This window comes from Myotis nattereri (assembly GCF_964212035.1).
Source record: "Myotis nattereri genome assembly, chromosome: 12".
NCBI lineage: Eukaryota > Metazoa > Chordata > Mammalia > Chiroptera > Vespertilionidae > Myotis > Myotis nattereri.
Window position 1 is genome coordinate 82626307 of NC_138087.1, and position 19566 is coordinate 82645872.

At 67.7% G+C, this 19566-nt stretch overlaps 2 protein-coding genes across 2 annotated transcripts; both read left to right on the forward strand.

Annotated features, from left to right (window-relative positions):
- Positions 1 to 2135: 2135 nt before the first annotated feature.
- SAPCD2 (suppressor APC domain containing 2) lies at positions 2136 to 8035 on the forward strand (the record flags this gene model as incomplete). Its single annotated transcript, XM_081103752.1, has 7 exons — positions 2136 to 2721; positions 4389 to 4501; positions 5004 to 5150; positions 5393 to 5500; positions 5574 to 5693; positions 5763 to 6410; positions 7172 to 8035. The coding sequence occupies 6 exons, from the start codon at positions 2136 to 2138 to the stop codon at positions 5889 to 5891; spliced, it is 1203 nt and encodes a 400-aa protein (XP_080959878.1). The 3' UTR covers positions 5892 to 6410; positions 7172 to 8035.
- A 4452-nt stretch (positions 8036 to 12487) lies between these two features.
- ENTPD2 (ectonucleoside triphosphate diphosphohydrolase 2) lies at positions 12488 to 17633 on the forward strand (the record flags this gene model as incomplete). Its single annotated transcript, XM_081103011.1, has 9 exons — positions 12488 to 12604; positions 13926 to 14043; positions 14555 to 14705; positions 14998 to 15157; positions 15231 to 15458; positions 15894 to 16148; positions 16225 to 16344; positions 16767 to 16901; positions 16996 to 17633. The coding sequence occupies 9 exons, from the start codon at positions 12488 to 12490 to the stop codon at positions 17197 to 17199; spliced, it is 1488 nt and encodes a 495-aa protein (XP_080959137.1). The 3' UTR covers positions 17200 to 17633.
- Positions 17634 to 19566: the final 1933 nt, after the last annotated feature.

The window sequence follows — 19566 nt, forward strand, 5'->3', positions numbered from 1 at the left end:
AGCCATCTGGGCAGACGGGTGCCCACAGGCGGGTGTGCCAGGGAGGCAGGCCGCCTCCTGGGCCACCTGCCAAGGGCAGATCTGTGGCCCAGGAGTCACCTTCCCTTTGCCCGAGGGCCTCATCCCAAGGGTTCCGGGGAGCAGGGCCCAGAGCAGGCTGGGAAGTGGCCTGGAGGAGGAAGTGATCAGAGTTCGCGCTCCAAGAGCACAGGGGCCACACCTAAGTCCCACGCCCTGAGCCAGGGGCCACGGGGGAGCCCACAGACCAAGGGTCAGTGGGGCGTCAGACTCCTCTGCAGGGTGAGCTCGGGCTCTCGCCGGTCTGGCCCCAGCACTGCGGGCTGCACTGGCCTGGGCTGCAGCAGCAGCACCTGCCGGCCACCGGCCGCACCCTCCACAGAGCCCGTCCCAGCCCTCCCATCCCCAGGCCTCACCCTGGCTTGGTGTCCCCCCTGAGGTTGGCGTTTCCTCTGTGGCCTCCAGGATCAGGTTCCTCTTGTGCCGGCCGTCTGTCCACTGAGCACCCACGGCGGGCTGGGCTGATGCTGGGCCTTGGGGTGCCCCCCTGGCTCCCAAAGAGCACAGGGACTCACGGGGAGACCACCACTTCAGCAAGGAGAAAGCAGGCTTTGAGGGTCAGGGTCAGGGTCAGGGTACCTAACCCGACTGAGGGTGGGTCAGGGACCTGAGGGCGTTTTGAAGTGTGCCTGCTGCAATCAGCCAGGGGAGGGCATTCCTGACGGGAAAGCCACATGGGCAACGGCCCAGAGGTGAGGAGATGCCAGGTGCCCTATGCATGGGGGGGCGGGGGGTGAGGGGCGGTAGGAGGGGTGCTGGGAGCAGAGGAGGCAGGGAGGGACTGCAGGGCAAACGCTGGAATGCTCCCTGGATCTGTGGCTCCTGCCATGAAAGGGGGAGCCAGGGCAGGCAGGGGAGGACTCCAGGCTCCCAGCGTTCCAGGTCCCCTAAATTCCTTACCACACAGGAGCTCTGGCCTTTGAGGGGTGCCCCCCAGGGGCGTAGTGGACCCAGGATACTCCCTGGCTACCCTTACAACCTGAGACACAGGCACCAATACTTTGGGGCCCAAGGACAGAGGCCCAGGGAGGTGGGCCAGCCCAGCCGGCCGAGAGAGGCCAGCCAGAGGGCCAAGTGAATCCCGGGTCTGCCTGGGGCGGTGTCTGGCGACTCTTCACTGATTTACCCCTGAGGGTGGGCAGTCTGCCTAGAAAGCAGCCCATGACACGTGAGAACGCTGGGTGGCAAGTGCGAGGGACATGGGGATGTCTGGGGAGACTGAGGCAGGGGGCATGGGGACCCGGCGAGCCGGCCAGAGGCAGAGGCTGGGGCAGGGATCTCGGGGGCTGGGGAGAGCCGGTCACCAGATGGGGATCTGGGGACACAGGAAAAAGTGGCTTTGTCCCGCCACAGGCAGGAAAGGCCAGGCCGTCCCCAGGGTCCAGGGGAGGGGCCGGCAGCAGCAGGGACAGAGAGGCCTCTGTGAGGGGAAGCGCCCAGCTGGCTGGAGCCCACAATCCTCTGGGGGCCCGCCTGGCGCAAGAGAAAGAGGCCCCGGAGTCGGCGGTGTCTGTGCGGGGACCCTCGGCGAAGAGCGCCCAGGGGAGCAGGAGGGAAGGTGGGCCCCTGGAGGGGTGCGCTCCCCCCACCCTTACCCCTTCCAGGCCACCTGGGGACAGGTTTTGTGCTGAGTGCCCGGTCCCGCCCCTCGGAGAGGTAGGCGAGCAGCCAATCGGAGAGGAGGGAGCCGCGGCGAGGCCAGGACGGGGGCGGGGGGGGAGGGTGCGGGAGGGGAGTGGGGGGACCCGCCCCTGCCGCCCGGGCCTCCGCGCGCCCCCGGCCCCTCCCGGGAGGGCGGCAGGAGCGGCCGGGGCGCGGGCCCCTTCGCAGGAAAATCAAACCGGGCTGGCGGCCTCGCAGCCAATCGCGGGGGAGACGGGCCAGCCTCGGCCAATGGCCGCCGCGGATGCTAATGAGCGCTGACGCCACGCGGAGGCCCATTCAAAAAGTAGCCGCTATTGTCGGCACGGGCTGCGTGCGCCCGCCGGGCCCCGCCGTCGGGCCGCGCGGGGACCCAGCCGGAGGCGGGCCCAGGACGGAGCCCGGCCGGCAGGCCCATGGCCGGAGCCGCGATGGCCGAGCCGGGCCGCGCGCCGCCCGCCGCGCCCGGCACCGAGGGGCTGCCGCGCGCCTTCCTGCAGAGCCTGCGCACCCTCTTCGACATCCTGGACGACCGGCGGCGCGGCTACGTGCACCTGCGCGAGATCGAGTCCCGCTGGCGGGGCGCCGACACGCGCGAGCTGCCCCGCGGCGTCCTCGAGGGCCTGCGCCAGGTGGCCCCGGCCAGCGGCTACCTGACCTTCGAGCGCTTCGTGGCCGGCCTGCGCGCCTCGCTGGGGAGCGCCGACAGCGGCCCGCGGGGCCCGGCGCGCGCCCCCGCCCGGGGAGGCGGCCCCGCGCGGCCCGGGGGCCAGCCGCCGCCGCCGCCCCCGCAGCGCCTGGTGTTCGCGCCCGCGGAGGAGCCGCGGACCGTCCTGGAGCGGAAGCCCCTGCCTCTGGGCGCGCGCCCCCCGGCGGTCGGCCCCGGCGGCGCGGCCCGGAGCCTGGAGAAGCTGTGCGTCCCGGCGGAGGCGGCGCCCGGCCTCGCGGAGCCCGAGCGGCCGCAGGGCACGGCGCTGGAGCGCAGCCCGAGCTCGGACGCGGGTGAGTGCCGGCGGCTCGCCGGGTGGCTCCTCAGCCCGGGCCGCAGCTTAGACCGGAGCCGGAGACGTGCAGCCCGGGCATCTCCCACCGGGGGCGGGGCGGGGCCGGGAAAGGGGCCTCTGCCCGTCTCTGCGCTCAGGGGCCAGGGGCTGGGCCGGCCCTCCCCCCACCACAGCGAGGCCACCAGGAACCCGCTCGGTACCACACAGGAGCCGGGCCTGGGGACAGCATCTCTGAGAGGGCGTCTCCACCTCATGCCTGCCCTACACCCGGCCCTCGGCCTCCTGCTGTGACTGCTGGGCGGCGGCCTTTCCCCCCAGTGCAGGCGAGAGAGGGCCCTCTGCCTCCTTAATCCTTCTCAGTCTGACCGCTGGCAGGAGGGTTCGGCCCCTGCGCCCAGGAGGCAGACCACAGCCGCTGGGGGTGGCTAGCAGGCTCCCCGCCTTGGGCAGGGCCGGCGATGGCTGAGTGCCCCTGCTTGCCCCGGGAGCAGGACCTGCACTGTGGCTGATGGGCTCCCCCGGGGGCAGCGTCCAGTGGGGGCAGCGTCCAGCGCTTTCTGTGCCACCCGCTGATTGCCAGCCTCCCTGGACTCCACCCCTCTCTGCCCACTGGCCTCCCAGCTGGAGGTCTAGGGTGCTGTTGGGTGGGGACTGGGAGCCGCCTTGGACTGGATAGTCTTACTGGGCCCAGGTTTCCTGGGGTGTGTCCCCCCCACCCCCAGCCTCCCTCTGCCTGCACCTTCCTGCCACACAGCACTGCAGGCTGGAACGCGAACCCTGGGCCTGCCTGGAGCATGAGCAGGGCTGGCTGGCGGCCCACACGCCACCTGTGCCAGCCTCTGGCCGTGCCCCCGCCAGGCACACCTGCACCCCTACTGGCATCACTCGCCCACTCCCACGGCCTCTAAGATGAGCTGAGGAGGTGGGTCGTGCTAGGGAGCCCGGGGAAGGACCCCCCACACCACACCCCTCCTCCCCTCCCAAAAGCCCTGCGCAGGCGCCCCGTCCCCCACGGCAGCCGACTGGCCGCAGGACACTCTCACGGGAACCTGGGCTTCCAGCTGCAGGTGGACGTAGAGCTGCAGAAGCTCCTGTCGGTGTGCGTGCACCTTGCCTGCGCACAGCAAGGGCTAAGCTCACGGGATCCCCACCTGGGAAGTTAGGTCCCCGCCAGCCACCCACGGCCCCACATGTTCCCCGCTTTAGCTCGCCCTTAAGGGCCCGGCTGCAAGGAGGGGAATGGAGAAGCCCAGAGGGCCGCCCTCCCCCGGTACCTGCAGCCTTTCAGCCCCAAGCTGGGCACTGGAGGTGCAGAGACAAGCTGGGCAAGCCCTGGCCCTTAGGGCGCTCACACCCTGTGCATGTGTGTACACACGTGTGTCATGTGCGAACATGCATTTACAGGCCCCAGGCCTGTGTGAGGGGACCTGGTGGGAGTCAAGTGGGGACAGAGGTGAGGGGTGGGTGGGGCTGTCCGCTGCCTGAGACTCCGGGGCTGCACTGATACGGGGCGGGGCCCAGAGAGGCTCCGAGGTGCCGATGACCCGAGGCGGGCAGGCCTGGACCGAGCTCTGTGTTGCTGGGGTGGTGGGAGCGAGGTCGGGAGGGGCCTGGAAGCCAGGCTGTGGGTGGAGCTTCCTAGTCAGGCGCTCACCTCTGCTGCAGGCGCAGTGACCTGCAGGGCCTGGGAGCTGGGTGTGGGGGACCCCCGGCGGGCCCCCCGAGCCCGGGGCGAACGTCGGAGGCACACCATCACAAACGGAGTGGACTGTGAGCTGGTGAGTGGGGCCCTGGGGCACTGGGACTCTCCATCTTGCCTGGGACTGGTCTCCTGGTCCATCCACTGCCTGGGTGGGGCAGCCAGGCCTGGGTCCCAGGGATGGCCTGTGACAGGAAGGGGCTGGGTTCCCAACACCTCTCCACCCTGCCTGGAACCGCCTGAGGCATGGAAGGGCCCAGGGTCAGGGCAGGAAGCCCTCAGGGAGATGGGGCCTGGGTGTGCCGTGGCAATGGGCTTGGCCCCTCTCCACAGCTGCCCCTGCCCCAGCCTGGGCCCCAGGCTCCCCGCTTCTGGGTGGGCCCAGCCACCAGCACGTGCTCACCGCTCGCCTCAGGAGGAGGCGCTGAGCTCCGGACAGTGGCCCTGGTCCCTGGGGAGGCCTGTGTGGAAGGCTGGACCCCGGGGGGAGGAACAAGGCTGTGCCCTTGCCTGGGAGGGTCCAGGTGTAGGGCGTCCCTGGTGCGTGCACTGACTGGCACGTGTGCGCCCCCGCGTGGCAGCTGAAGCAGATGGCGGAGCTGGAGCAGGAGAAGGAGGTGCTGCTGCAGGGTCTGCAGCTGATGGCCCGGGGCCGAGACTGGTACCAGCAGCAGCTGCAGCGCGTGCAGGAGCGCCAGCGCCGCCTGGGCCAGAGCCGGGCCAGCACCGTGAGTGACACTGCCCATGCCAGGCAGGGTGCTCCCCCCCCCAGTGACACCACCCAGGCTCCGCACCCCAGGGTGCTGGGATCCCCCACAGCAATGCTCCCCGACCAGCAGCACCTCAGACTCTGGGTTCTGAGCAGGAACTTCCGGGGGCAGGAGGGCCACCTGGGGGGACCCCTCAAGGCCTGGCGGCTGGTCCCGGGCTGGCCCTGCTCTCTGACCCCCCCTCCCCTGCTTCCTTTCAGGAGTTTGGGGCTGAGGGGAGCCCCCGCCCGCTGGGGCGACTGCTGCCCAAGGTGCAGGAGGTGGCCCGCTGCCTGGGGGAGCTGCTGGCTGCGGCCTGTGCTGGCACGGTGAGTGCCCCGGCCCCCACCCCCAGAGGCTGAGCCAGGGGTGCCAGGCCTGCCTGACTGTGCCCTCCTGTAGGCTCTGCCCTCGGCCTCCTCGGGGCCCCCGTGCCCCGCTCTGGCCCCCTCGCCCCCGGCGCCTGGCTGGCAGCAGCAGACCATCCTGATGCTGAAAGAGCAGAACCGGCTCCTCACGCAGGTGAGGTGCGTGCGGGGGGCCGGGGGTGGCTGGCCGCCTGGCGGGCCCTGACTGCCGCCCCCCCGCCAGGAGGTGACGGACAAGAGCGAGCGGATCACGCAGCTGGAGCAGGAGAAGTCCGCCCTCATCAAGCAGCTGTTCGAGGCGCGCGCCCGCAGCCAGCAGGATGCTGGGCCCCTGGACTCCACCTTCATCTAAGGCCACGGCCACAGCCACGGACAGGGACATGGCCTCTTGGCCGGACACGGGCCCTGGGCAGTGCCCCTAGATCCCGGCCTCAGGCCGACGACCACCCGGCTGGCCTGGACCCGGCTCTCCCGCCTCCCAGTCTGGGCCCCCAGCCCCAGGTGGAGGCGGCAGGTGGGCTGCCCCCAGGGTGCCCTTCCATCCTGGCCTGGGCATGGGCGCTGACCTGGGCCAGGGCTCCGTTGTGCGGGCTCATCCTGAAGCTGCAGCCACCCGGTCAGTGGACCCTCTTCCCGTTTACCAGGTGTCGGCAGGCGGTTTTATCTCGTTTTATCAGGTGTCGGCCTGCCTGCCCAGTGTTTACAGCTGGCCCGTCTCCCCTCCCCCTGGCGGCCGCAGGAAAAGGTCCTGGTCACGCCGGGCTGCATTTCTGACAGCAGCCAGCAGAGGGCACCACCTGCGTGCTGGTCATGGATCCTGAAGCCCCCACCGAGGTCTCCCGTGGGGGCTGGGACACCTGAGGGCCAGCAGGTGACCTCTCTCAACCCAGGACGCCCCGACTAGGGGCCCCTCAGCAGGAACAGATGGAGGGGGTGGGGGCAGGCTCTGACGGGGGGTGGGGTCTGCCTGTACCTGGTTTCAGGGACCCCCGGGATGGATGGAGGTGCCTGGAGTGGGGCTGGAAGGATGGCCTGCTTGCCCCTCCACACAGACTCCGGGCCCTAAATCAACATGGCTTAGCCGTCATCCCTCCTGGCCGAGACCCGACCCAGGCAACCCACAGAGCAATCTGACCCGGCTCAGGGCCGCGGGGCCCCCAGGCAGCCTGGCCAGGGCGAGCTGTGGTCACCAGTGGCTCCGGTGTGGCCCTCACCAGGGGTGGGGGAGCCTTGGGATCCCAGACGTGCCGTGAGGGGCCTGGTGGGCCAAGCACCCCCGCCAGGTATGCACCCCACCTGCGGCCACCTTCCCTCCGCAGCTTGGCCCCAGGGCTGGGCGGGGAGACAGCATGTTGCTCAGAAAGGAGCTCAGGGCTCAGAAGGAGGCTGGGACTGGTCCTCCAGGGAGGGGGGTGGGGAGCAGGTCCGAGGAGCGGGACAGTCCGGAGGGCACCCAAGCAGACCTGCAGGGCACCCGTGCCAGCCCTGAGGGCCTGCCCACAGGACTCCCCAAGTCTTCCTCTTCCATAGTTCTTGGATCTGCCCCTCCCTCTCATCCCATGACCAGTCCCCCAACCTAGCCCAGGCCCTGAGCCCACCCTCACTGGGGGTCCTTCTGCTCCCCAAATGCAGCCTGTGACACTTCCGGAACTGGAACCCACAGTCCCCTGCTCCAAATCCTCCCGTGACCCCAGCACTTGCAGACCCAGTCCCAGTGCTGTGCCCTGACCAGGAATTGAACTGGTGACCTCGTGCTTCCTGGGTCCGGGCTCGAGTCCCCACCCAACCCTCTGGTTTCAGGCTGTAGCTGTGCAGCCTGCCTCCCTCCTCTGGGCTTTGCACATGCTGTTCCATCTGGAACGTCCCGCCCCGCCTCCCCTGGCTTGCTCCTCCCCGGCCCTCCAGGATGGGTCAGAACGGCCAGGGATCTGGGGAGACAGGACCCAGGTCTGCCCCAGGGGCTGTCATCAGGAGACCCCCCACGTGAAGCTGGCCCTGAGGTAGCAGGGAGAGCCTGGCTGCGCGAAGGAGCGGGAAGGCGGCTCCCGGCCCCGGTGCTCCCTGCAGGCGGCGTCAGCTGCCCGTGTGGCCCTGCGGCCTCAAGGGCAGGACCTCGGGGGTCCCCGGTTGGCAGGGCCAGGCCACCGGCCGAGGCAGACACCTGGAGAGGCCCTCAGGCTTGCAGGGCGGTGCTCAGGGCGGGGCAGTCTGGGCCCTGTGCTCTGGGGGTGCTGAGGGGGGCCCTGGCTTCCCCACTAGATGCCAGAAGCAACCAGAATGTGTGACACTTGGGGGGCGAGGAGGGCCCCAAACTGCCCCCATGAGAACCTCTGCCCCCAGAAGAGCAAGTGCCTTCAGGCTAAAGACAAGTTTTCCCAAACACAAGGCCCCGCCATGGCAGCCACAGAAACAGCAGACTAGATCCCCAGGTGTTGGGATTGTCAGGATGTAAAATAACTTATATATGTAAGGAAATAAAAGGCCCTTGTAAATGTGAACAAGGAGTAGTCTTTGGTTTCTTTCTTTAAAATAGGTTTTTATTGATCTTTCAGAGAGGAAGGAAGAGGGAGAAAAACATCGATGAGAGGAATTCATCCATCAGCTGCCTCCTGCACGCCCCACAATGGGGGTCGAGCCCGCAACCCCAGCGTGTGCCCTGACCAGGGATTGAACCGGTGACCTCTGGCTCCCTGGGTCCGTGCTCAACCGCTGGGCCACGCCGGCCAGGCACTGTGCAAGGTTCTCAGGGGGAAATTTGCAACCTCGAATTCAAACCCCGGCTGGGATTTTGCAAGAATGGAAAAATACAGTCTCATTCCATTCCAGCAACAAAGAGAGTGTCTATCCAACTTGGGTCAGTCCCAAGGCAAGACGAGTTAAATGTTTTAAATGTGTTGTAATTCACAACATGAACAAAGCAAAGGAGAAAATATGCCTGCAAGGAATTCAGAAGAAAACATGCAACTGTACTCGGTTCATGTTTGTGAGCAACTTGGAAACGCATTTACACGAAAGCCCTCAGCGGACGGGGTCGGTGTGGAATGTTGGAGGCATTCTCCCCTGATCAGGGAGGCACTAGTGATGCTGTTATGGGCAATGCTGTCCAGACTTTTACTGATAAAGCCTTAGCATTATTAAGAGTTTAATAAGACGCTGGTTACAAAATGAGTTCAAAAAAGGCCATTTAATTACTACAACCAGCAAAAACAAAACAAAAACAAAACTTAGAGAATGTCATTTAAAACTAAAACTATGTTCCAAGTACTAAATCTAAGAAAAAAATGTGCGAGACCTTTAAGGAGAAAATTACTTCCAACTTTTTTTTTTTTTTTAATATATTTTATTGATTTTTTACAGAGAGGAAAGGAGAGAGATAGAGAGTTAGAAACATCGATGAGAGAGAAACATCGATCAGCTGCCTCCCGCACATCTCACACTGGGGATGTGCCTGCAACCCAGGTACATGCCCCCGACCAGAATTGAACCCGGGACCCTTCAGTCCACAGGCCGACGCTCTATCCACTGAGCAAAACTGGTTATGGCCAAACTTTTTTGAGAGACCTACGAGAAAACCTCTGTCAATAAAAAAACCCTGGTTTTGGACAAAAGACTCCATGTTTAAAAGGTGTTCATTTTCCACCCTGGCCAGGTGGCTCGGTTGGCGCACCGTCCCGCACACCGAAAAGGTGTGGGTTCCATTCTCCATCAGGGCGCGTACCTCGGCCGCGAGTTCAATCCCCAGTCCGGGGACACACGGGAGGCAGCCAATCAATGTTTCTTTCACATCGATGTTTCTCTCTCAAAATCGATAAAAACATATCCTCAGTGAGGATTTAAAAAATGAACGAATGGCCGGACCCTGTTTGGCTCAGTGGGTAGAGCGTTGGCCTGCGGACTGAAGGATCCCGGGTTCGATTCCGGTCAAGGGCACAGGCCCGGGTTGTGGGCTCGGTCCCCAGTGTGGGGCGTGCAGGAGGCAGCCGATCCATGATTCTCTCATCACTGATGTTTGTATCTCTATCTCCCTCTCCCTTCTGCTCTGAAATCAATACGATTTTTTAAATAAATGAATGGATGCATAAATAATGTTCACTTCCCTCAATGGATGTATAGATTCAATGTCATCACAGTTGAACTCCTAACCGTTTTTCCAGGCATTTGGGCAAATTGTTCCAAATGGTCATGGCAGAGCCGAGGGCGCCAGGAAAGAAGAGGAGGGGGAACGATTCCGGGAGCGTGTCCTGGGTGATGGAGCTGTGACCTCAGGGCAGACAGGCCGTCCGTCACGTGACGCCGGCACGGGGACAAGGGCTGGGACAACCGGTTCTCGAGACGGAAGGCGGAAACGGGAATGATTTCTGCAAAAAGCCCGTCCAGGTGAACCCCAAGGCCCGCCGTCAGCAGTAACTGACCTTCCGAAGTGTCTTCAGACCTCGTGGCCGTCCATTCCCAGGAGACCCCGAGGGGCAAGGATGGAGCAGGAAGAAGACACATCCGGACCGACAAGGAGCCGCCACGATTCCCCGGCCAGAGGACTCGTGTCCAGGGCACAGGTGACCCTTGAACAGTGTGGGGTGGGGGCGCTGCACCCCCAGAGCAGTGAAAAAATCCGTGTGTAACTCTGACTCCACCAACGTGTGACCACCGAGAGCTCGCTGCTGAGCCGAGCCTCCCTGATGGCACAGTCGATTAGCGTGTATTTTGTATGTCTACTATATACGATATTCTTCCAAGAAAGTAATCTATAGAAAAGACAATGTTATTAAGAAAATCACGAGGTCCCAGCTGGCGTGGCTCAGTGGCTGAGTGTCGACCTGTGAACCAGAAGGTCATGTTTTGATTCCCAGCCAGGGCGCGGGCCCGGGTTCCAGGCTTGATCTCCCGTGGGGGGCGTGCAGGAGGCAGCCAATCCATGGTTCTCTCCCATCATTGATGATTCTGTCTCTCCCTCTCCCTTCCCCTCTGAAATCAATTCAAAAAACATTTTGTAAGGGAAAAAAATGTCTGCTCCCCCAGGACAGGCGTGGGGGTTCCCCGGTGCCCACAGCACGGGGTCCCCTGTGCCCACTGAGCCTGTGGTGCCCAGGCCGACAGGCAGGCTCAGCAAGCGTCTGTCGAATGAGCACATGAGCCTCCCCCCTGTGTAGGCGTTGCAGCCACTGGATACTGGTTTCCAGTGGGGAGACTGAGGCAGAGGCAGCCAAGACCAGTGAAGGTCCCTGCCCTTCGAGGTCTGTTCTGTGGAGGGGGCTCTGGGACCCCTCTCTGAGCCCATTCCTGCGGGGGCCAGGGTCAGGGCCGCACATCTGGACCCCACCCACCGAGGTTCCCCACGGCTGCCCTGCCCACGGCTGCCCCGCCCGCTGGGCTCCTGCCAGGGCTGCCTCCCACTGGAACCCCCACCGCCCACCCGCTTCCAGCCCCCAGCCCCCGGAGGACGGGGGACTCTCCTCGCCAAGGAGGGGCCTTCGCACGCGGCTCCTGGGGGAGAACTGGCTCCCTGCCTCCTTCCCAGGCTCCTCTGGGCCTTGGGCCACCAGCTGGGCCCCCCCAGGGCCGGTCCCAGCTCCGTCCTCCGGGCCTGCTGGGGCTCCACCAAGGACAGCTCGACTCAGGGAGCCCTGCTGGGGCTCGTGGGCGAGGTGGGGGTTCTGGGGGGCAGCCAAGGGGGGCCAGCCTGCGGCGCCTGCCTTTCCTGCCCTTTTATGGGCCGCTGGCTCCTCTGGGCTGCCTTTGTCTCCTTTCAGCCTCTTGTGCAAGCCTCTCCCTCGCTGGGCTTTCTGGGGGAAGAAAAGACGGGGGAGGGGGCACTGGGGGGAGGGTGCTGGCGGGGAACCCGCCTGGAGCCCTTTGCGAGCCCCACCCCGGAGGCTCTGCTGGGGCTCAGCCAGGCCCGGCTCCCTCCCTTCCCTCAGGGCCCCGAGTGGGAAGAAAAGCTCCTTTGCTGGGCCCGTGACCCCAGACCCTCCGCCCAACTGTGCCCGCCTTTCCGACCGACCCCGACTAGGGGGTTGCCCCCTCGCCCCCATCAAACGCTGCCTCTGACCCCTCCCCTGTGGCCACGCTCCCGGTGGGTGGTCTTGCCACAGGGCTTCCTGCCACTGTTCACTGAGTCCTTCCTGGGACTGGAATTCCCAGTCCCCCAAGTGCATGAAGTGGGGTGGCCCCTGGCCAGGGAAAGGGCATGTGGGGGGTCAGAGCACAGAGGCTGGGGGTTCTGGGGGTGGAGAGACCGAGCTGGTTCCGGGGCTGCTCAGCACTGGCCACCCCGGAGGTTTCTCGGCCTCTGTCCTCCCCTCGGTCCTGGGACCCCTGGGACCCCTGGGACCCCGGTCAGGCCTCACGCTGCTCAGCTGTGAGCTCCCCGCGCCCCGAGGGCAGCCCAGGCGGGGCCAGGGGCCAGCTCAGCGTCCCTGTCCCGGTGCCTGCAGCCAGGGATCCGTCAGCTCCGAGGCTGCTGGCCGGTTCTAGCCGGAGGGGCGGGCGGGACCCAGCCCAGCCCAGCCCAGCCCAGCCCTATGCAAGGCCTCCTGCCCAAAGCCACACCACGACCTCCCTCCCCGCCGAGGGATGGCGGTTCCCTAGGTCCTGCCCCAGGGGAACCCCGGTGTCCACAAGCAGCCCCGGGCAGGCCAGTCCTTGGGGTCAGCGGGCAGGTCAGCGGGTGGGACCCGGGCCGCCCGGCGGGGATGAGCCTTCAGGGCGGGAAGGAGGGTAGCAACGGCCGCAGGTGCGCCCGGCGCCCGGAGGGCAGGTGACTCCCCGCAGCGCCTCTCACCTGCGCCGGGGGAGCCCGCCCGGGAGCGCGGTGGGCGGGGCGTCCCGGTGGGCGTGGCCAGCGAGCCCGTGCGGCCCTCGCCCCGCCCCCAGCGCCTACCCCGCGGCCCCGGGCCTGGGCCGCCCGGTTCCCGCCGCCCCGCCGTCCGCGCCGGTCCCGCCGCTCCGCCCATGGCCGGGAAGCTGCTGTCGCTGCTGCCGCCGGCGCTGCTGGCCGCCGCGGGCCTGGCCGGCCTCCTGCTGCTGTGCGTCCCCACGCGCGACGTCCGGGAGCCGCCCACGCTCAAGGTGCTGCTCGGGCACCGGGCGCGGGGCGCGGGGCGGCGGGGTCCGCGCGGGGCCGGGGCAGCTGCGCTCGGGGCGGGCGGATGGAGTGCCCGCCCTACGCGCTCCGCTCCCGGCTGGGCCTGGGTCCCCGGTGCCTGGCGGCGCTTCCGGGGAGACGCGGTGCCGGAGCCCAAGTTTGGAAAGTCCCCGCTTGCCGAACCCGAACCCTCCGGGAGCCGTCAGGGGCGCTGGTGAAGGGCTGTTCCCTGCTGCCCGATGCGCCTCAGGCTCCAGACCCCGGACCCCGGACCCCGGACCCCGGACCCCGGCTGGACCCGGGCACCCACCGGGCACATCAGTTCAGGGCTCAGCCTAGACCTGGTGGGCAGGCCCGGGTCCAGGGAGGCCTCCCCGCTCCCCGGAGGTCCTGCCAGTGAGCAGCTGATCTCGAGGGGGCCTGGAGGGGGGTGGGGGTGGGGGTGGGGGTCAGACCTGGCGGGTCCCAGGCCCAGCCTCCGGAGTCCAGCGGGTTCCGTGGGGCGGGGAAGGCTTGGCGTGCGCGCGGGATGGGGCAGGGGGTGCCCCAGATGGCCGTGGCAGGAGGGACGCTCCGAGCCAAAGGCCTCCACCAGGCGGGGTGGGGGGGCCCATGGGCTGGCCGGCTGGGCTGGCAGGAGTCCTTGGTGTGGGGAGGACTGGGGCGGCCCCTCACCCCCAGCCCCGCCCCCGGCTCCAGGGCCAGTTCTCCGTCCGTCCCTCTGCGGGTTGGAATCCAGGCCCTTGGGGGCAGGTGCAGGGAAGTGGCACTTGCAAGCTGGGTGCTTGTTTCACTCTGACCTGCAGGGAGGGGGGCGGCCACCCTGAGGGCTTCACGGCCCAGGCTCTGAGGCTGGGGCAGGGCAGGGCGGGGACCAGCCCCCCTCCTGGCCCCCACCCCCACCCCCCACCCCCGCCCGGGCCCTGGCTTCCTCATTGGGGCCCTGGCTTCCTCATCCTCGGGGGTGGGCTGAGATCTCCGGGACTGGGATGGGGGGGGGGGTGAGGAAGAGCCTGACGCTTCCTCCTGCAGCAGCTTCACTCCTGGGGTGGAGCTCCGTCCCCAGGACAAGATTCTGAAAGTGGCCGGTCCTGGGACTCTGAGCTGACCCAGCTCCTCTGCGAGTGGTCGCCAGGACGGCCCTGCCCGCCGAGGGAGGCGGCTCCTGACTGGTTCCCCCCCTACCCCAATCCGTGTCACTGAGGCTGTCCTTGGCCTGGACACGGGGGTGGGGGGTGGGAAGTGGGGCAGGGATGGCCTCAGGCCCCTGCTCTCCCCTGAGGGTGACCCACACCCTACCCCCAGTACGGCATCGTGCTGGACGCCGGCTCCTCCCACACGTCCATGTTCGTGTACAAGTGGCCGGCGGACAAGGAGAACGACACGGGCATTGTGGGCCAGCACAGCTCCTGCGACGTGCGAGGTGAGGGTCCCCGAGCGCCGGGTGCACCCCCACCCGGATGCCCATGCACTGTCGGCCTCAGGCCTCTCTGGCCTCAGCCTCTGCCGGCCGAGCAGCCAGGTCCCTCCGCCGGGTGCTGGGTGGGCCCGCTCCAGGCAGGAGCTGCAGGAGCCCCCACGGGGAGGCTGGGTCCCGGGCCTCGGGGGGCTGTGGGCACTGCCGTTCTAGAAAGGAACCCCGGGGAGCAGTCGGAAGGGCTGGGCCTGGCCTGGCCCAAGAGGGGCTCCGAGGAGCTGGCGGGCACTCCCCCTCGGGCAGGACCCTGGGAGGCCAGGCCAGGGGGGCAATGCCCAGTGCTTTGTCCTGCACCTGTGCACACACCCACTCAGGTGCAGCCTCTGGGTGGCACGCGGGTGGCCCCTTTGTCTGTGAGCGTTTTGTCCTTAAGCTGCCACCTGGTTTGGGAGCCCTGCCCCGCCCTGCCCCGCTGGCCCCCCTCAGGGTTGGCCGCCAGGCTCACGCCTCCCTCCAGGTGGGGGCATCTCCAGCTACGCAGACAACCCCTCGGGGGCCGGCCAGAGTCTGGTTGAATGCCTGGAGCAGGCGCTGCGGGACGTGCCCAGGGAGAGGCACGCGGGAACACCCCTCTACCTGGGAGCCACGGCGGGCATGCGCCTGCTCCAGTGAGTATGCCCGCCCCTGCCCCTCCGGCCTGGGTCCCCAGAGCAGCCTGGGCACAGGGTGGGCCCCAATGCCCTCAGCGGCAGCCCTGGGTGGGGGGGCCCTCTTGGCCGGCACCAGGGACCCCAGGATCCCGGCCACGGGGATCCCAGGATTCCGGCTAAGGGGACTCCAGGATCCCGGCCACGGGGATCCCAGGATCCAGGCCACGGGGACCCCAGGATCCCGGCCAAGGGGACCCCAGGATCTCAGCCACCGGGGAAGAAGCCGCTCAGAGGCCTCCCTGTCCGACAGTCTGACCAGCCCAGAGGCTTCAGCCAAGGTGCTGGCAGCCGTGACGCACACGCTGACCCAGTACCCCTTCGACTTCCGTGGTGCCCGAATCCTGTCAGGCCAGGACGAGGGAGTGTTTGGCTGGGTGACCGCCAACTACCTGCTGGAGAACTTCATCAAGGTGGGCCCGGGGCCAGCCCCCGAGCGGGGTGCGAGCGCCCAGCCCGGGCTGACCCGGCCTCCACCCCCCACAGTACAGCTGGGCCGGCCGGTGGTTCCGGCCGAGGAAGGGGACGCTGGGGGCCATGGACCTGGGAGGCGCCTCCACGCAGCTCACCTTCGAGGTGGCCAGCCCCGCGGAGGACCCGGCCAATGAGGTCCAGCTGTGGCTCTACGGCCAGCAGTACCGCGTCTACACCCACAGCTTCCTCTGCTACGGCCGCGACCAGGTCCTCCAGAGGCTGCTGGCCAGCGTGCTCCAGGTGCCCACGCCCCGCCCCCAACCCCTGTGCCCTGCCGGAGGGAGGGAGGGAGGGAGGGAGGGAGGGAGGGAGGGAGGGAGGGGACGAGGGGACGGGGCCACGGGCACAGGGCGGAGCCAGACAGCCGCCACTCTACCTGGGACCCATGGCAGGGAGTGACCCAGTGTGGGCCAAGGCTCAGTGGCCGGGGGAGGGCCTGGGGAGGGCCAGGTGAGGGAAGCAGGGCCAGGGCCAGACCTCAGAGGGCCCGGAGTGCCTGGCCAGGGGTCTGGTTCCTGCCAGGGGCAGTGGGGCGCCATGAATTGCTCCGGAGCACAGAAGTGATGTCACCAAGTGGGCTGGTGGGAGATCCATCAGGCTGGGGAGGCCCCCAGGGTCCGGGGGTGGGCAGTGCTTAAAGTGGGGTGGTGAAACCCCACCTTCATCGGCTCCCAGACCCGCCGCCCTCACCCCTGCTGGCCGCGGGGCTACTCCACTCACGTGCTGCTCCGGGACGTGTACGCGTCACCGTGCACCCAGACCCAGCGGCCCCAGACCTTCAACAGCAGCGACAGGGTCGGCCTGTCCGGGGGCGGCGACCCCGCCGTCTGCCGCGGCCTCGTCTCCGGGCTCTTCAACCTCTCGTCCTGCCCCTTCTCCCGGTGCTCCTTCAACGGCGTCTTCCAGCCGCCCGTGGCCGGGGACTTCATCGTGAGTCCGGGACGGGGGTGGGGGCGGCTGCCCGGCAGTGCCCAGGCCGGGGCTCAGGGTGACCGCACGCCCGCAGGCCTTCTCCGCCTTCTTCTACACCGTGGACTTCCTGCGGACGGCGATGGGGCTGCCCGTGGCCACGCTGCAGCAGCTGGAGGACGCCGCGGTCACCGTCTGCAGCCAGACGTGGAGTGAGGTGAGGCCAGCCGCTCGGCCCCCCACGCTCATTCGCTCCAGAAGTCGAGGGGAGCCCAGCTGGCGGGGCTCAGTGGTTGAGCATCGACCTATGAACCAGGAGGTCACGTCCACGGGCCAACGCTCTGTCCACTTAGCCAAACCAGCTAGAGCTGGGCCTTCGTCTTTCTACCCACATTGCCGTGTGTGTGTGCGCGTGCGTGTGTGTGCATGTGTGTGCGTGCGTGTGTGCGCATGTGTGCATGTGTGTGTGCATGTGCGCGTGTGTGTGCATGTGCGTGTGTGTGTGCATGTGCGTGTGCGTGTGTGTGTGTGTGTGTGTGTGTGTGTGGTGCAGCACCTGGCTGGCCACCCCACCACCCCACCTCCTGGGGCCGGGACCTCCTGGTAGCCGGGGCCTAACATCGCCCACCTGTGTCCCAGCTGCTGGCCCGGGCACCGGGGGCAGAGGCCCACCTGCCCAGCTACTGCCCGATGGCCATGTTCGTGCAGCAGCTGCTGAGCCTGGGCTACCGCTTTGACGAGCACGCCTTCAGCCGGGTGACCTTCCAGAAGAAGGTGGGCGCTGGCAGGAGGGCCGGGCGGAGGGTGGGACGGGGCGGAGGGGGGCCTCCGGGCTGCGTGGAGGCTGAGGCTGTGCCCCTCACCCCAGGCCGGGGACACGGCGGTCGGCTGGGCGCTGGGCTACATGCTGAACCTCACCAACATGATCCCCGCCGACCCGCCGGGGCTGCGCAAGGCCACGGCCTTCAGCTCCTGGGTGGCCCTGCTCCTGCTCTTCACTGCCCTGCTCCTGGCCGCGCTGGTCCTGCTGCTGCGCAAGGCCCGGCCCGCCAAGCCCCCCAGCGCCATCTAGGGACCTGCCGGGGGCGGCCCCGCGGCCCCGTGTCCCCGTCCCTCACCTCACCCCACCCCACACTCAACATCGCTGCCCTCAGCAGCCAGGAAACCGGGTGGGGACTCCAGCGCCCACTCCCACGGGCCCGGGGTGGGGCCAGGGCACACGATCCAGCCCCTGCAGCCGGCTCATCACAGGCCTCCTGCCCCCCCTGCCACTGAGGGTGGGTCATGCCGACACCCACAGCTGCGACCACAGGTGGGCCTCGGGGAAGTGGAGCCTCTATTCCTGTCCTTGGGGCCTCAGACCCCCCCAGCGGGTATGTATTAGGGGAGGGTCTGCATTAGGGGGAGGGTCTGCATTAGGGGGAGGGTCTGCATTAGGAGCCCACAGGCTGGGAGCCGCCCTGCGCCTACTGGTAACATTTTGTAATAAAAAGTTTGTCCTAAAGCAGTGCCTGCCCTCCCTCCCCACAGCTGTGCTGGCCACGCGCCCCTCCCGGTCCCCAGGGGGGCCCTTGGCTCTCCCCACTTCCTCTCCGCGTCCAGACCTGGGGCGGCGCTGACCACGGCCCCCTGCTCCTCGGTCCTGGCCTGGAGCAGCTGCTGGCTGGCCAGAGGCCCTGGGGCCCTGGGGTCGTCTCCGGCCAGCAGAGCCCCTGCAGCACCCGACCTGCCTCAGTGACCGAGGCCAGACTGCAGGCTGGGCCCGGAGAGTGGGCCTGGGGTGGGGGTCGGGGAGTGGAGATGTGAGAGGGCAGGTCGTGGGCAAGGCAGGCGCCAGGGTCCAGGCAGCGCTCAGAGACTGGAGGAGGGGCAGACCCTGAGGGGGTGGGAGTGGGGATGTGGAGCTTAGGGAGGGTGGGAGGGGCGCTGGGCTCCATCTCCCGGAGGGAGGGGCCTGGTGGAGAGCCTGGCTGGAGAGCCCAGCGGGTGGCGAACGGAGCCAGCTCACCTCCTGCGGATACTTTTCCACACCCCAGACCCAGCTGCACCCACCTGCGCCCCTGCAGGCCTCCCCTGAGTGTGGGAGGTGTGGGGAGGCGGGGAGGCGAGGGGAGCCTCATGGGGAGGCGTGGGGAGGTGTGGGAGGTGTGGGGAGGCGGGGAGGCGAGGGGAGCCTCATGGGGAGGCTGGGGAGGTGTGGGGAGGCGGGGAGGCGTGGGGAGGTGTGGAGAAGAGTGGGGAGCCTCATGGGGAGGCGTGGGGAGGCGGGGAGGCAAGGGGAGCCTCATGGGGGAGGCGTGGGGAGGCTGGGAGGTGTCGCTGCGTCTCCTGCCTACCTGGGCTTTCCTGGGAGGTGAGCTCAGACATTCTGTCCCGTCAGGCCTGTGTGGGAGGATAGCATCGCTGTTTTGCTCCCCCCGCCCCGCACCCCACCACTCCTGCCAGTTTGTGAGCCGTTTTACTTGTTTGTTTGTTGCTAATCCTCACCCCAGGAATTCTTCCACTGGTTTTGAGAGAGTGGAGGGAGGTGGAGAGACACACTGATGGGTTGCCTCCCGCACGTGCCCGACCACCGGTGGGTCCAGACAAACCCGCCGGCACAGGCTTAATGGTTCGGGAGCCCAGACCCCGGCCCAGCTCCGGGTGCTGGCTGTGCAGAATGGGGGCTGCAGCGCTCCCTGGAGGGCGTACAACCGAGGGCGCCCCTGGGCCAAAACGGAACCCGGGACCCTTCAGTTCACCGGCTGTCGCTCCATCCACTGAACCAAAGCGGCCAGGACTTGGGAGCCCTTTTGAAAAGGGCAGCCAGCCCCATCCTGCGAGCCCAGAGCCAACGAGGCCTGAGGGGGAGCCTGGGGTTGGGGGCCATCCTTGCTCCCTCAGTGGCGTGAGCCGAGGGGAGTTTCCAGGTGGGTGGGGGGCTGTGCTCTCAGGAGGCGACCGGTGGAGTGCCACCCGGTGCTTGCTTGTCCCGGGCCCAGGGAGGAAGCCTGTCACCCGGGCACCGGGCACCGCGGACAGCTCCCGGCGGCTCCCGCGGGCTCTCCCAGCAGCTCCGGGCCCCCTGGCCCCCTGGCGGCTTCAGTGGAGAGCAGCTCCCCGTCCAGGCCTGGTGCCGCCAACGGCCTGGTGCTGCGCGCGTCCCAGTGCCAGTGCCGGGTGCAGCTTTGGGCACAGCTGTGCGCGCCTGGGCACCTGTCCACCCGTGCGCGCCTGGGGTCCCTGTGTTCCTAGTCGCCCGCGCCGCCAGACCCGCGCATGTCCCAGTCTCCAGTGGGTGGGGACGGAGTGCGAGTGGGCAGCCCCTCAGCGCGGGAGTGCGGGGCGGGGGAGCGCATGGGGTGGGGGGGGGATCCCATCTTCAGCTGGATTTGTGGGGAACAGAGAAGGTCCCCGCCGCAGAGGCCGCAGAGGCTGAGCACCCCGAGGCCCAGAGAAT